This window comes from Cervus canadensis, chromosome 3 (assembly GCF_019320065.1).
Source record: "Cervus canadensis isolate Bull #8, Minnesota chromosome 3, ASM1932006v1, whole genome shotgun sequence".
Taxonomy (NCBI): Eukaryota; Metazoa; Chordata; class Mammalia; order Artiodactyla; family Cervidae; genus Cervus; species Cervus canadensis.
Window position 1 is genome coordinate 23,157,627 of NC_057388.1, and position 15,719 is coordinate 23,173,345.

Consider the following 15,719-nt stretch of genomic DNA (forward strand, 5'->3'; position numbering starts at 1 on the left):
CACAGGATCATAGGTCCCAGCGGGGCCTCCCTGGGGCTCAGTGGTAAAGAATCCACCTACCAATGCAGAAGATGCAGCTTCCATCCCTGGGTCAGGAAGATGCCCTGGAGAAGGGAATGACAACCCACTCCAGTATTCTTGCCTGGAGAATCCTTTGGACAGAGGTACCTAGCAGGCTACAGTCCATGGGGTCACAAAGAGTCAGACACTACTTAGCAACTAGGCAACAAAAAGAAGTCCTAGAATCTGAGAGAGCAAATGGACTGGCCACCTAGCAAGTAAACAGACTGCACCTAAAAGACTCCAAAAAAGAGCCTACCGCTGCTAATACCTTTATTTTAGCCTTATGAAACCGATTTTTTGACCTCTGACATCCAAAAGGTTAAGAATGTATTTAATATTACTTTAAGCCATTTAGTTCATGGAAATGGTTATAGGAGCAACAGCAGCTACTAATTTAAGAGCATAAACTTTACTCTGGCTGCAAGATGGAGAATAGATTCGGTAGATAAAGGATGCAGATAGACTAGGTTGAAGTCCATCTGAATAGAGGCTGCTGCTGAAGTCTGATGCAAGACAATAATGGTAGCCTGGCTATCAGATGGAGCTTGTGAATGAGAGGTAGTAATAGTAATCTTCCTGATTTAGTGGTAATAACCCTCCTGAGTCAGTAAGAAAGATGGGCAAAATAAACCATTTATCATGTAACATGAAATAGCTAACATCGATTAACTTACCAAGTCTTAAGCATTAGTCACCTTTTAACTCACATAATCCTCACACTGTCTCACATGGGAAAGAAACATCAGAAGGAGCTGATATACAAATATCTTTATTTTCCTATACTGCCATCTGATGCCAAAAACAACTTGAAAAAAAATTTTACCACTTTTCATCAAAATACAGCATTCTATCTTCTAGAATGTAGGCTCCATGACAGCAAGGACAATGTGAGTTTTGTCCATTGCTTTGCACCTAGAAGGCACTTGCTAATTATTTGGTACTCAATAAACAATTTTGGTCTGACACATCTACCAGGATCTTACAATAAAGCACAGTTCCAAGGATTATGAAACACAGAAACCTCTCCTCATCAAGCTGAAGAGAGAATGAAAAGCAATGAAAGTGCCTTTCCTGGGCAATGTTGCTTTTTGCTCATTTTGATGAATGTGACTCTTTATTCTGACTTCTAGATTCCAAGGGCTCCAAGGGGCTTCCCTGGTAGATCAGATGGTAAAGAATCTGCCTGCAATGCAAGAGACCTGGGTTCCATCCCTGGGTTGGGAAGATCCCTTGGAGGAGGGCATGGCAACCCACTCCAGTATTTTTGCCTGGGAAATCCCATGGACAGAGGAGCCTGGCAGGCTACAGTCCATGGGGTCACAGAGTCGGACACAACTGAGCGACTAACGCTGTCACATACCATCACTGTCAAAGCTCCAAGGATGGCTGGGACTACCAATGATTTGTCAGGCACCTTGTGGAAACTGTAATCACAAACAAAGCAAAGCAACAACAGTCACAGAATACAGACCAGAAGATATGCAGTTATCTGTGTAGGCAATAAGGAGGATTGTGGAAGGTGACTAATTATGAGTTGAGCTGATCTGGGCTTCGCCAGTGGCTCAGCAGTAAACAATCCACCTGCAATGCAGGAGCTGCAGGAGACTCGGGTTCGATCCCTGGGTCGGAAAGATCCCCTGGAGGAGGGCATGGCAACCCACTCCAGTATTCTCGTCTGGAGAATTCCATAGACAGAGGAGACTGGCGGACTATGGTCCGTAAGGTCACAAAGAGTCAGACATGACTGAAGCAACTCAGCAAGCACACAAGCATGGGTTGCTCTTTGTCTTGTAATCCATCTATCCCCAAACCTATCGCTGCAAACTCAGCAACTGTCAGAACTTCCATCCTACTTACCTGGTTTAACTCTTACACTGTTGACTTCCCTGGTGGTGCAGTGGATAAGAATCTACCTTGCAATGCACGGGACACAGTTTCAGTCCCTGGTCTGGGAAGATTCCATACGCCACAAGGAAATGAAGCCCAAGCACCACAACTACTGCACCTGTGTGCCCTAGCGCCTGTGCTCTGCAATGAGAAGCACAGCAATGAGAATCCAGCTCACTGCAATAAAGACTAGCCCCCGCTCGCCACAACTAGAGAAAGCCCACATGGCAGCAAAGACCCAGTACAGTCAAAAGTGAACAAACAAGTTTTGGGGTTGTTTTTTTTTTTTAAAGTTATACTGTGCTTAACCAAGTCCTTAGCAAGTGACAGTTCCTCAGTGTCCCCTAGATGTGGGTTTGTCTCCACCAGCATTAGATGTGACCCAGGCAGCCCTCTTTACCATCATTTTCGCTCTAGCCTCCTCACTGGTCTCCTCCTTCTCATCCAATCCCAACACAATCCACTCCTGGCACTTCAAGAAGACTTCTCAAGTGTAAACCTAAGGCCGTCCCCTGCTGGCTCTTGAGTAGGACTCATCAAGACGTGATCTCAGCCTGCTTCTCCCCGCACCACTTAATCCCAGCCATGACCCTCCTCCTCTGACCGCCCCGTTCTCTCACATCCAGGTCTTTGCAGTGCTGCGTCCTCTGCCTCTCAACATTATCCCCCATCCTCATCATTCCTCCACGCCCAGCTGAGTCCTACTGTTCTTCAGCTTTCAGTTCAGACATGGCCCCCTCCAGAATGCTTTTCTGGACAGCCCTTCTGGGCGCGGCATCCCCACTCTCAGCTCCCAGAGTGCTCTTATCATGAGGGAGTCTTATCAAGCATTATACTGTTTCATTTTCATCTCCTTCATTAAGCTGCCAACTCACAGAGAGCAAAGGAGATACCCCAGAGTGTGGTTCATACTAAGCTTTCAGTAATATTAATACTAGCAAAAGCAGCTAAGATACATTTACTGTTTACTAAGTGCCATGCACTATTTGCAGCATGTGTCTCTAATAGTTCACTTAATATTCACATCAGCTCTGAATGAAGTCACTATTGTCTTCATTTCACAGATGGGGCAATGACCTGCCCACAATGATACAGCTAGAAGGTGACAGGACTTGGGTATACCCCTGTCTGACTTGGGAGCTCACACTCTTAATGTCTGTAAAAGCGCTAACACTGAGCAGTCATAAAATCCATCAGAGGAAAAAAAAATCATGTCTGGATCATCATGTCCCCAGAAATTCATTTACTGTGAACATTACCATTGCATTTGCAGTCAAAAAATGGTCAAGTTTATTTCTTAAGATTTAAGCAAATCTGAGTATTTCTTCATTCATTCATTTAGTCATTCAGCAAACATCCAGTAAGCATCTGTCATTTGCCAGACAATAAACTAGATACTGGTGATCTGGTAACAAAGAATTCCTGACCTCACAGACTATATACCAAGAAATATCTGTTAAATGAACCAGTAGATAAGAGGAATCTTACACTATTAGGAATAAAATATGCTCTTGAGTTTATAGAAAAATTTTAAAGTTATCAAATATATTTCACTTTATTAGTAGGACATCACACTAAGTTTGCTTTTTTAAATAGAGAAGTTTTAATTACATATTCAGCTGCATCAGTGAACAGGATTTTCTTCTACAAGAGCTTAACCTGTACCCTAACCTACTCACCCTTTACCTTCCATAGTTAACTCTATCAAAAAGTTTAAAGCAATGTTTAAAGAAATGTTGCTTTTTTGATCAAAAGTCATGAGATTAAATGTTAAAACAGAATAATTAAGAGGGAGAAAGACAGGACATTACCTGACAATTGTCATTCAAATATATGTTGTGAGTTAATGAACACCCACAAGTAAATCCCAATTTTAGTAGAATGCCTTAAAATAGCTATAAAATGATTACCTATGTTCTATCTATAGTATCAAATGGAAAGGAGTCCAATAAAGTAAAACATAGATTATGCAGATATACTTGTGGCCTTAGATCATTCCAAACAATTTTATGAGGTTCTTAACAGAAAAATGTCTTAAACAAATGTTTCTCAAACTGCAGATTTCAAGACCCATTAGGAGTAGGAGTGCAAGCTCTGTCATGTCTGGCTCTTTGAGACTCCATGAATTGTAGCCAACCAGGCTCCTCTGTCAACGGAATTTTTCAGGCAAGGATACTGAGTGAGTTGCCATTTCCTGCGCCAGAGTATCTTCCCAACCCAGGGATCGAACTCACATCTCTTGCGTCTCCTGCACTGACACATGGATTCTTTAGCACTGGCCCCACCTGGAACCCATTTGAGTATCATCAGATCAATTTCCTAAGTTTAGCCCAACAGTTTTGCATAAACAGTAATTAATAGAAAAGTGAAAACAGAATATATAGCAGGTAATAAGGATAGATACTGTTCATAAAATTCTCTCAAATTTGTTGTATGTGTCATTAAATCATGAACAAAATCTTGTCAGAATACGTCACAATGAACAAGTTCAGAAAGATGTTTTTAGCCAGCTCTTAAGAGATAATGGGCTTGTTATGCTATTTTGTTCAGCAACCAAGCATACATCCAGCACTTGCAAGCCCTTATAAGTACTGTTTGTGTTTCAGAGGATTTATTCACATACTTTTCTAGTTATAGAATTAAAAGCCTTTTACAGTATTAAAATTTAATAATGTAGAATCAGGAGACTAAGAAAGGCCTTAAGTACCTCACACAGTGCATGGTGAACAAATATTTGCTGAATAAATGGATCTGGCTGACCTCCTTAGCTGAAGGCAAGTCCACACTGAACCCCCTGTAGCTGGATTTTATCAAGTTCTGAATATTTCCTTCCCAGCACATTCCATAGGCAAATACAGACCTAACCTCAAGTTCCATTACACCTACAGACACTTTGAGGGAAAAAACACAGTATGCCAGATATTATTTTCTCTCAGAATACTTTAAGATTTATTATATTGAAATATATTTCTATCAATATGTGTATCATATTTTTAAAGTAAGTGTTACTACAGATAGATTCTGCTCAGACAGTTCAGCAAGATGAGTTGAAAACAGATTTAAACCATGCTTTTTAAAAACAGATGGAAAAATCAGGCCCCTGTTAATACCCCTAAGTGCTCTCACCAGGCTGCAGAAGCTTGGCCCCAAGGGAGAGTGCAGCTGTGACTCGCCCGGACACTCACCATGGAAATCAGGACCCGGGATTGTACCGTGGCCATCTTCCTCCTCCTCCTCATCCACCCTGATATTTCAGAAGTAAAATACTGGATTGGTGTGAAGGGGCTGGCTCCACACTGCCCTGACACGTCTCTTTAATGTGGCCCATGAAGGCCTCCAGTGGTCAAGCCCAAAATACCAGTCCTGGTCTTCCCTCTTGTCTCACAGGAGCCCCGGGGGGACCGATGGGAATGCAAATCTCCAATCACCCAACCTCTTCAAAACTCAATCCCACTCTGTTTCTTCTAAGATATAGGCCTCTTCCTTCACCTGACTCAGACTTGACCTTTTTTATTAATGAAACACCCAGACAAAAATTTTAAGTCAAATTTAGGGATCTGAGCAATCACTCAAAATCATCCTTAATTATCTTTTTCTGAATCCTTAATACAACTAATCATTAAAAACTGCCAATTCCTGTCTTCAAAATATTTCTATGTTCCCTACTCCATTCCTACTTTCAGCTTAATGAAAGCTATCAATATTGCTCATTTGGATTAACAGCTATTGCTTTCTATCCTCTTACACTAACAGAGTTTGTAGTGGTTTTCGGGATTTCAGTGGGACAGAACAATTTTTTTAAGTACACAAAAAATATTAAAGAAGAAAATTTCAGAAGATCAAATAAGCCAGAAGTTAACACATTGAGAAACACCATGGAGTCTTAAACTATTACTAAAAACAGACTTTCATCGACCTTCCAAGTAATAAGAGAGCAACCTAGTCTCAATCACAAAACCCATGGTTGCCATAACATACAAACTGACAAAATGAAATTTTTCATCTGGAGTTATCAGACTTATGGAGACCAACTCATATTAACCAAACAAAAAGGCTCTGAAACATGAGTCTGAATGCCAACTTATTAATATACAATGATATACACTACTCTCACAATGTCCGGAAAACTGTTTTATCAACACAAGAGCAAATTTTCTTCCTATAAAAGATTTCTATGGGAAGCCCATTTATAATAATGTTTTTTGATGCGCATGAAACCTTATCAAGGAACATCTTAAGCAATGTCCTCAAGAACTCAGGAAGCCTCAAGAGCTATGGAGAGAGAGGAGTGGGCCTAACTTTGTTCAAATCTACAGTCACAGGAATTTCTCCCAGCCCACCATCAGCATGAGTCTGAATAAATATGGCCAAAGTTTGCTTCTCTTTTTTGCCTTCATTGTAGTTGTCATTTGACTCTATTTAACTATTCCAATTTAACTTTAAGTATTTGAAGCCAGAAATTAGATTGCTAGTGGGAATTTTTACTTCCTCTTTCAGACCTGGGAATATATATTTTTTAAATTCAGTAAAATGTAGATATCAGTTGATCCATTGTGAGATATTCCACAACTTAATTGTCAGAGCTTTATGCCCCTGCCAATAATACCACTATCACATGATTTCTATCACAGTGATTCCTTTTTACAAACTCAGGTCATCATTATGTAAAGGATTAATACCCTTGACCTCAGTTCCTTATTAACAAAAAGGAAAAAAATCAAAGTTCTCTTTAAGTTATAATCTGTGATTCAATTTATATTTTATTTCCCCCTAAAAGGCCAGAATGAAACTAAAACTTCTAAAAATGTTTTTAATCAACTTCTGAAAGACCTTTGTTTTGAGTACAACCTACAAATTATTTTACATTTGATCCCTTCAGTATAATGTCTATAATGCAGAGATCTGAACAAGCTTTATAATCTCAGTACAATAAACACATATATACTGCCACACATATAAAGGCGAATTGTAATATACACCCACACACAACTAGTTTGGATAGACTTGGAGCCTCCATCTCACCAGTTAAAGCCTTTCGTCAGTATGTCTAAGATTTCTGTGAGTTCAGGGAGGCTTTTAAATCTCATTTAATCTGATCATTAGTTTAAGAAATTTCAACGGCACACAAGTAAAATGTGGCTAGACTATAAAAAAAGATGTGTAGTTTTCCAATTTCAACTGAAGCAGAAAAACAATATGAAGTCCCAGACGGTTCACAAGACAAACCTCTCAATGTCTCCTCCAACTTCTCAATTTCCCAAAGACAGGTGCTTCAATGTGTAGCATGTTTGAAAAGTAAAGTACTTCCTTGAGTCTGCCCTAGGTGCTCAGGATCTCATTAGAAAACAAGACTCTTGCTCTTAATTTCTCTGTGGCCGTGGAGCACACTTGGCCACCGGTGATGCCTCCGGTGTTCTGACCAGTGTCTGGCAGTCTAGTTGTTCTTCTGAAGGTTTCAACCAGTTGTCTCTACAACTGGACACAGTTGCTATCTGTCTGCCCTGTCTTAAACAGTACTTTTAATTCCTGGGCCTTTCCAAGGTTCTATGACTTCCATCAGCTTGCTTCCCTCACAGCTGTGCCTCCACTTCCTTGGGCCTGTTGAAATGTATCAGTTCTAGACTGCCTTTCTTCCAGAGTTTGTGGTTCTCTTCCCTGCTCCACCACTTTTTGCTTTCAAGTTTCCCTTGTGGGGCCATACAGTTTCACTTGCTTTGGGTAGATATGTCGACAAGTAGAAATAAACATTTACATGGCACTGTTCCCCTGAAAACCAAACTAGTCATGCTTCTTAACATTTCCCTATCCCTTTCAGGGCCAAACTTGAGGGGTGATCTCCTTCTAAGTCCTCATTGGTTTGTCTTTACATTGGTCCTCAGGACCGAAAGACAAGAACTTCCATAATTTACCCTTTGGGATGAAATGGCCCAGGTCTTTTAGCACCATGCTCTAGGAAAACTATTATCAGTCTGTGGAACCCCATTCATTAACCAATACAATGGCTTTCATTTAGCAAATGGCTAGGAAGCACCCATATATATGTGTGTGTATATATATATGTATGTGTGTGTGTGTGTGTGTATATATATATATATATATATATATGGGTGCTTCCTATATATATATACACACCCCTGTAACACATATATATATACACACACATATATATATGGGTGCTTCCTATATATATATACACACCCCTGTAACACATATATATATACACACACATATATATATGGGTGCTTCCTATATATATATATATATATATATATACACACCCCTGTAACACAAGGTTCCCAAAGATATCCTGAGACATACCCGAACATATCATATTCCATAAATTCTTCACGCACTGTAATAGGACCAAGAATGATCTTTAACTGTTTCAAACTGGAGGTTTTGATTAGTTGTTATTGCTATTAGGATTTTATTACTGCTGTGATAGAATTGGGCTTCCCTGATGGCTCAGTTGGCAAAGAACTCTGCCTGCAATGCAGGAGACCCAGGTTCAATCCCTGGGTGGGGAAGATCCCCTGGGGAAGGAAACGGCAACCCACTCCAGTAATTAATTCTTGCCTGGAGAATCCCATGGACAGAGGAGCCTGGTGGGCTACAGTCCATTGGGTTGCAAAGAGTGATCGAAATAAGTAAAAATCGAAAAAAGTCTTATTTTTAATTCAACAAGGCCTTCCCAGAATTCTTTTTCTTTAAAACTGATACTTTTTAAAATACACACCTAACTCATTCCACGTTGGCTTCTGGAAGTTTAACCACCACAGCAACACCTACGTGGACCTTTGTACTTCTCCCCCACTTCCAATCCCTCCAGCTGCACCCCAAAACCCACATCACACACACAGGGCCCAGAGTTAGAACTAAACATCCCCAGCCCTAACCCAGGCACTCCCGAGGGCGACTCCACAGGCCGGCGGCCGGGGCAGTAAAGGGCTCCCCTTCCGTGAAGGGCTAACAGGAATGGCCCCCGAGCTGGAGGGACCGAGCGGGGGAGTCCGGCCCCGCAGTCCGCCCAGGGCGGGCGCCGCGCGAGCGCAGCCCCAGGAGCGGGTGCGGCGCGCGGGCAGCCCTGGGCGGGAGGCCGGGGAGCGGCGGGCCGGGGACCGCGAGGCGAGCCCGGCGCCGCCTTACCTCTCCAGGGCCTGCAGGGTGTAGCTGATGAGCGGCCTCTCCAGGATGGGGCAGAACTGCTTCGGGGTGGGGACGCCCATCCTCTCCCCGCTCCCCCCCGCCGGCAACACGGCCGCCACAGCCGGCGCGCGACACCCGGCTTCGGCCCCGAAGCGGCTCAGCGAGGAGGCCGAGGCCGCCGCGTCCGCGCCGCGCCAGCCGCGCAGGCGAGGCCCCGGCTCCGCGGGCCCGGAGCCGCCCGGCGGCCCTGACTCCATGGCGGCGGGCGGCGCGGCGCGCCCGGCTCGCCCCGGGTCCGCTCGGGGCCTCGGCCGGGGTCGCGCGCGGGAGGCCGGGAGAGGGCAGAGCGGGCACAAGGTCAGCGCCCACCCGAGCCGCGCGGGCCTGGCCGCCGCACGTTCCCGGGGGAGGATCTAGCTTCCAGTCTTCCCTCTCGGCGCCTCTTCGGCCTCAGTCCCGAGCCCAGCGCCCCCGGGAGGGCTGCGTTTCCCGGCTCTCGCCTCCTCGGGCAGGCCCAGCAGCCCCCGCAGGTGTCTGCTCTCCCTAAACGCCTGCGGGTCTCCTTAAACCTAACAGCTGTGCGCAGGCCGGAGCGCTCAGGGCTCCCTCCCATCCCTCTCCCCTCGAAGAGACTTAAAGAGATTTGGATGGGAGTCACCGGATGGGCCAGAGAGATGTACATCTCGATTATCTGACTTTTATTCCGCTCGTGAGACTTCCCGGAGCCACCTCAGGTAAAGACAGGTGGACGGGCAAATATGAAATACCATTGAGCCAAACTGCCGCGGTTACCAAATTTGTCTGCAAATCGGAAACACCTGGGGAGCTCAAAAAACGCTGACTGGTATGTCCCACCCTCAGACTGGGTTTAATTGGCCTGAGCTTTGGAATGATTTTAAAGATCCCCAGGTGATTCTAATGAGCAGGCACAATTTTTTTTGAAACCACAAGCCAAAGCAGTAATACTAATAATTGCTGAGTAGTCGGCTCACAGTATCTCATTTAATCTCCAGGAGAACCCATCTATAGCCATTCTACTTATACACAGGCGGAAACAAAGTTCACTGTTTAAATAACTTGTGTAAGATTGCATACCTAATGGCCTTTGCCCAAAAGTACAACCAGAGTAGAAGAATTCCAGGGCCGAAGCCTATCATGCCCTTATTTAGTTCTGCCTTTGATAGCAGTGTTTACCTTGAAAATGTACTGAAATATTTGGAGTGTCGAAGCAGACTGTATTAGGTCTCTGGAATGTAAACTCCCTGAGAGCAGGGTCCTTACTTTTTTGGTTTGGATACTGTCCTGGAATATAAGTGAAGCTTAATAAATATTTACCGAATAAGCTACAGATTGAATGAATGATAGTCGAAGTATGTATAATTAAATATTTGCTAATTTATCTGTTTATAACTAATCTTGTATTAGTTAATATAAGATTCATCAAAAAAGAATCTTTTAAATATTATCAGGTTATAATATTCCAATTCATTATTTTTAGCCATTTTCCCAGTTTAGAATAAAGCATACAAAATTAAGATTTACCTTTTCTATTCTCATCGTCTTTTATTTGATCTTATTATTAAAAGCACTATCAGTTTCACTTCGGTTACTTTTATTATAATTAATATTTAGCTCTGTTCTACTTAAATTTTGTCAGGTCACTGACTCTTAGCCAAAAAGTAGGCTTCATAATACACTTGACTTTGTAGCACCACCACTCCTGTGTCTAGCCTACAGTATGCATTGAATTAATATATGTTGACTAATTGGCTGGATAAATGAATAACTGAGTCTATCTACAGAGCCAAAAAAGCAAATCAAATAATTGTTTCAAATAATAATAATAATTGTTTCTATTAATATGATCTTTAAACCTCACCTTTTAATTTTAATCTAATGGTGGAGCTAAAGCTATTCTTCATTTGCTTAGTCTTAAGCAAAAATAGCATAGTAATAAAATTCTTGTTATATTAATTTCTATATAATCATTAATATAATTAAACTTTGAAAATTTAGCCAGAATATTATTTTATTGATTTAGTTCTGTTCTTCGAGCAACTTTGCTCTGATCACTGTGAACTCATAGATCTTACATACTATACCTTAATGATGTTTAATAGACAGACTTGTACTGAAAGGAAAAGGACAGACTTTATTTATATATAGCAATATGAGAAGCAAAGTTTTTGTTCTATGTCTTTCTATATAATGTAAATAATTAGTTCCTTATTATACATTCTTTGCATAGGGGATGTAGTTTCCATGTTGTTTTATACTTAAGGAGAGCAAAATATGCCACTTCAGCATATAGACTACTTTAAAGTTACTAAAGAAATATCAGGGGCAAGAAGGACATCCTGACCCTCATTTGTCCTCCTGAAAGCAGGAAATAAATCCCTCATATGAAAATACCTTGTACCAGCAGAGAGACATCCTTATCACCATAGGTAGGGAATTCAGGGCAGAGAAAATTGTATAAACACACCTGGTTACTTCTTTGTTAATTAACTCTTCCAAGCCCAAGCCCGTCTATTTTGTCAATTCCTCAAAAATGTATTGCTCCTCAGTCTAAAAGGTATAGAAGCTGCTTTAGTTACTTCTTACTACTTTGGGGTTCCCATACATACAAAATTAAACTTGGTTTTCTCCTGTTCATCCATCTTAGGTTAACTTAATTATTAGACCAGCCAAACAACCTAGAATCGATGAAGGAAAAAGTTCCACTACAAGTTATAGCAGCCACATTATAAGACTATTTTCCCTGTAGTAGATATTTAATAATGTCCCTCCGTATCTGAGGGTTCTGCATCTGCAGATTCAACCAATTCATCAAACTCCAAACCTGTGGATACAGAGAGGGGATTGTATCCACTATTTTGTATAAGGAACTGGAGCAGCTGCAGATTTTCTTATCTGTAGGGTCTGGAACCACTGCCACGTGGATACTGATGGACAACTGTACATACCCTGGAAAGTAGGATCCTCTATGATACATTGGTAATAAGTACTGTACGAGTTTAGAAAAAATAAAACCCAACTGTATAATAGGACTTCCCAGGTGGCGCTAGTGGTTAAGAACCCACCTGTCAATGCAGGAGACGTGAGAGACACGGGTTTGATCCCTGGGTTGAGAAGATCCCCTGGAGGAGAGCATGGCAATCCACTCCAGTATTCTTGCCTGGAGAATCCCATGGACAGAAGAACCTAACGGGCTATAGTCCATGGGGTCACAAAGAGTCAGACACGACCAAGAACTTAGCAAGCACCACATATTAGAATGTAGAGTATGCAGAAGGGAGCAGTTCTTGGTGTGGTTTTTTTATCTGGGCTTCTGTGGTAATAGCGGCCTCCCAAAGATGTCCTTGTCCTAACCCCTGATACCTGTGCATGTGACCTGACATTATAAAAGGTGGTACAGCCGTGACTCAGCTCAAGTTCTTGCCATGGAAAGAATGTTCTGGATTATCCTGGTGGGCTCAATGTAAACCCAAGGGCCCTTAGAAGTGGGAGGTCAAAACTAGAGAAAGAAGTGTGAAGATGAAAGAGCGTGTCAGAGTGATACAGGGCTAGGAGCCAAGACATTTGGAAATCTTCTGGAAGCTGGGTTAAGTAGGGAACCAGATTTTACTCCTAGAGATTCTGGAGGAACATGCATTCAGAACACTAAGGTGATAAATTTAAGTCACAAAATTTGTGGTAATCTCTTACAACAGTTGGATACTAACACGGCTTCATACTCAGGGAGCTTCACATATACATGTTGACTGTCATCTCCAAATGAAGTTATACATAGTTTGAAATACACTGACGTGAAAAAAGGAAAACTGTTCATTCTACTTTCTGTCCCATAACTAGGCCCTAAATGCACTCTGACTTTTTTTAATTGTTTATTTATTTATTTTTGGCTGCAGTGTGTCCTCTTTGCTGCATGGACTTTTCTCGAGTTGCGGTGAGCGAGGGCTACTCTCTGCTTGCAGCGCACAGGCTTCTCATTTTGGTGGCTTCTCTTACTGTGACGCACAGGCTCCCTGTGCATAGACTTCAGCAGTTGTAGCGCACGGGCTTCACCACGTGTGAAATCTTCCCAGACCAGGGATCGAACCATGCCGCCTGCATTGGTAGGCAGATTCTGTACCACTGAACCACCAGGGAAGTTCCTGACTTTTTGAATGAATCCTGTAATTATCTTGTGACTAACACTTTGTCACCCCATGGACTGTCAGGTCAGAATACTGGAGTGGGTAGCCCTTCCCTTCTCCAGGGGATCTTCCCAACCCAAGGTTCAAACCCAGGTCTCCCGCATTGCAGGAGGATTCTTTACCAGCTGAACCAGAAAAGTTTTATGATAAATATATACCACAACTTTATGACCTCACTTTGACTTGTCTTTGTCTTTGAAAGCATATAAAATTACCCGTTAAGTGGAAGTGGCTCTCCTCTTTATATCTGAAAGGCCTAGAATTCTTTTTGCTGGTTTGTTTCTACTTGTCAGTGTACCATAGAATATTCATCTAGGGGATTTTATTATTATTATTATTCTTGCAGAATTTTAGATCAAATTGGGTTTTTTTTTTAGTGTTAATTTTTCTAGTGTTAATTGAAGCATAATTAGCACTGCCAGTCACTTCCCCACCTCCCCAACCACACTGTTTTAGTAGCATTTCTAGAGGTTATTTGGGGTGTCACTCATAAATGCTAATGAACATGGCTCATCCTTTAACTCTGCTGAAATCAGAGCCAAACAAAATAAATACCAGTTCAGCCCCAGCATTTCTGTCAGCCCCATGCATTCTATTTCCTGTTTTTCTATTGTGTATCTTATGTAAATGAGACAGTCTGTCAACCTCTGATCTTTAACTTATTTTTATACATAAGAAAGGTAATGCTCTGAACTGAGGTCTTTCTGTGGATAATTCAAACTAAACACCACATGGCAAAAAATTATTCTCTTTGACTTTCTCAATATTTCTTACAAAGTTACTTATCAACTGTCTCAACTCTCTACCTTGTTTTCTGAATAGCTAAAATGTGAAAGAGTGGTGAATATTTAGCCTTAGGAATTTGACATCATTAATGCTACTGAAGTTTAACTTTTTATAAAAATCATTTGGGGACCATTGCTAATATATATAGTATTTCTTGTATCATTTATATAATATAATCATTTATATATTATATAATAATCTTAGAAAATATATTACTGGCCCATTTGTTGCAGGAGGGGACCCCTTGCAGGACCCAAGAGTGGGCTCTTATCCAACACTCAGAAATGAATTGTCTGAGGAGATACACATGAAGACAAAGCAAGAGACTTTATTGGGAAGGAGTGTCCAGGCAGAGAGCAGCAGGGTAAGAAAAGCCAGGAGATCTGCTCTGCCAAAATGGCTTACAGACTCAGGTCTTGTGGTAATGGGGTTAGTTTCCAGGTTGTCTCTGGCCAGTCGTTTACTTGACCCACAGTCTCACTCAGGGTTCTTCCTCTCAGCATCTCCCAAGATGGATTCCAGCATGAAGGATTCTGGGAAGTTGGTTGTCTCCTCCCTCTTTTGTCCCCTCCCAAATTTTCCCAGTTAGTTTTTGGCAACGGCACTATGTTCCTTATTTGGACCTCGTGTTGTAAGACAACTCAGATGAGTGGTTATCATCATGCCTGGCCAAGGCAGTTGGTTTTGATCAATGGTCCCCACCACAATGGTCCCCTAACACCTTTTGACAGAATGTTTACTTCAGTGGGTCTGGAGTAGACCCACAAATCTCCATTTTTAATAGGCTTCCTTAGGTGCTCCTAACGTAGGTTGGACCCAACTTACATAAACCCTGAATTAAAAAAGAATTACACCCCAATTCACTTTATATCCAGTGTATTTTAATTTCAAGACCTAAAGCAAAATGCACGTAATATATTAAATGCGCCATATAAAAATTGCATAAGAAATCCATTAAAATGTCTGTTTTATTTTCTCATTAATTTATAAGGAGGGAAACATGAGGGGGAAATGTTTAAGTGCCAGGAATTAAAAAAAAAAAAAAAGATTCTAGAGACCTGGAGAACCTGTGCTGTTTCTACAGACGTGTCATTAAAAAACACATCACCTCTGAAAGCCACCAAAGGTTTTGACCACCCCTTAAGCAAAATTGAAATGGTTGTCTGGAACTCTGCCCTGAGCATGGAACTCAAGAGTGTGATTCAATTGAGGGATGACAAATACCTGCAGAAAGTAAAAGAGGGGAATGACCTCTATGCATAAGAAATGTGGGAGAGGTGATATCTTCGATGGGTTTATTTAGGAAACAAATGACTAGCCTAGAATTGGTGGTAGCCAATTTTCATAATCTGTGGAAGAGAAGAACATTCAGAATCATCAATGAAGAGCAACCGTTAGTCAAGGAAGATTTGTCAGTTCCGCAGGGAAAGATCTTGGCAGCAGTTATTCCTATATCTTAACTGCAACTTATTACTAAAACAAGATTTAAAGAAGAAAAAAACCCTAGTCTTTAAGAAGAAAATGCTCCCTGAAAATTCAAAGTCATATCTTTTTACTGAAGAGTAAGAAAAGAAGAATGTGGATATTTGAATGTGCCATTATTACCACAATCATCACCACCCTCCCTGCAGAGCATAG

At 41.7% G+C, this 15,719-nt stretch overlaps 2 protein-coding genes across 4 annotated transcripts in view; one reads left to right on the top strand and one right to left on the bottom strand.

Annotated features, from left to right (window-relative positions):
• CRPPA (CDP-L-ribitol pyrophosphorylase A) overlaps nucleotides 1-9,698 on the bottom strand; it is a 397,343-nt gene extending 387,645 nt beyond the window's left edge. For both annotated transcript variants that reach the window (XM_043462762.1, XM_043462761.1), the window contains exon 1: nucleotides 9,097-9,698. In XM_043462762.1, coding sequence (XP_043318697.1) covers nucleotides 9,097-9,353 — 257 coding nt within the window. In that variant the 5' untranslated portion in view covers nucleotides 9,354-9,698. The remainder of the gene's footprint in view (nucleotides 1-9,096) is intronic.
• A 19-nt stretch (nucleotides 9,699-9,717) lies between these two features.
• The window catches only part of LRRC72 (leucine rich repeat containing 72), a 145,726-nt gene continuing 139,724 nt past the window's right edge, over nucleotides 9,718-15,719 (top strand). The window contains exon 1 of one of the 2 annotated variants that reach the window (XM_043462769.1): nucleotides 9,718-9,830. The gene's annotated coding sequence lies outside the window, so the exon portion shown is untranslated. The remainder of the gene's footprint in view (nucleotides 9,831-15,719) is intronic. The other variant, XR_006268460.1, reaches the window with a different exon arrangement.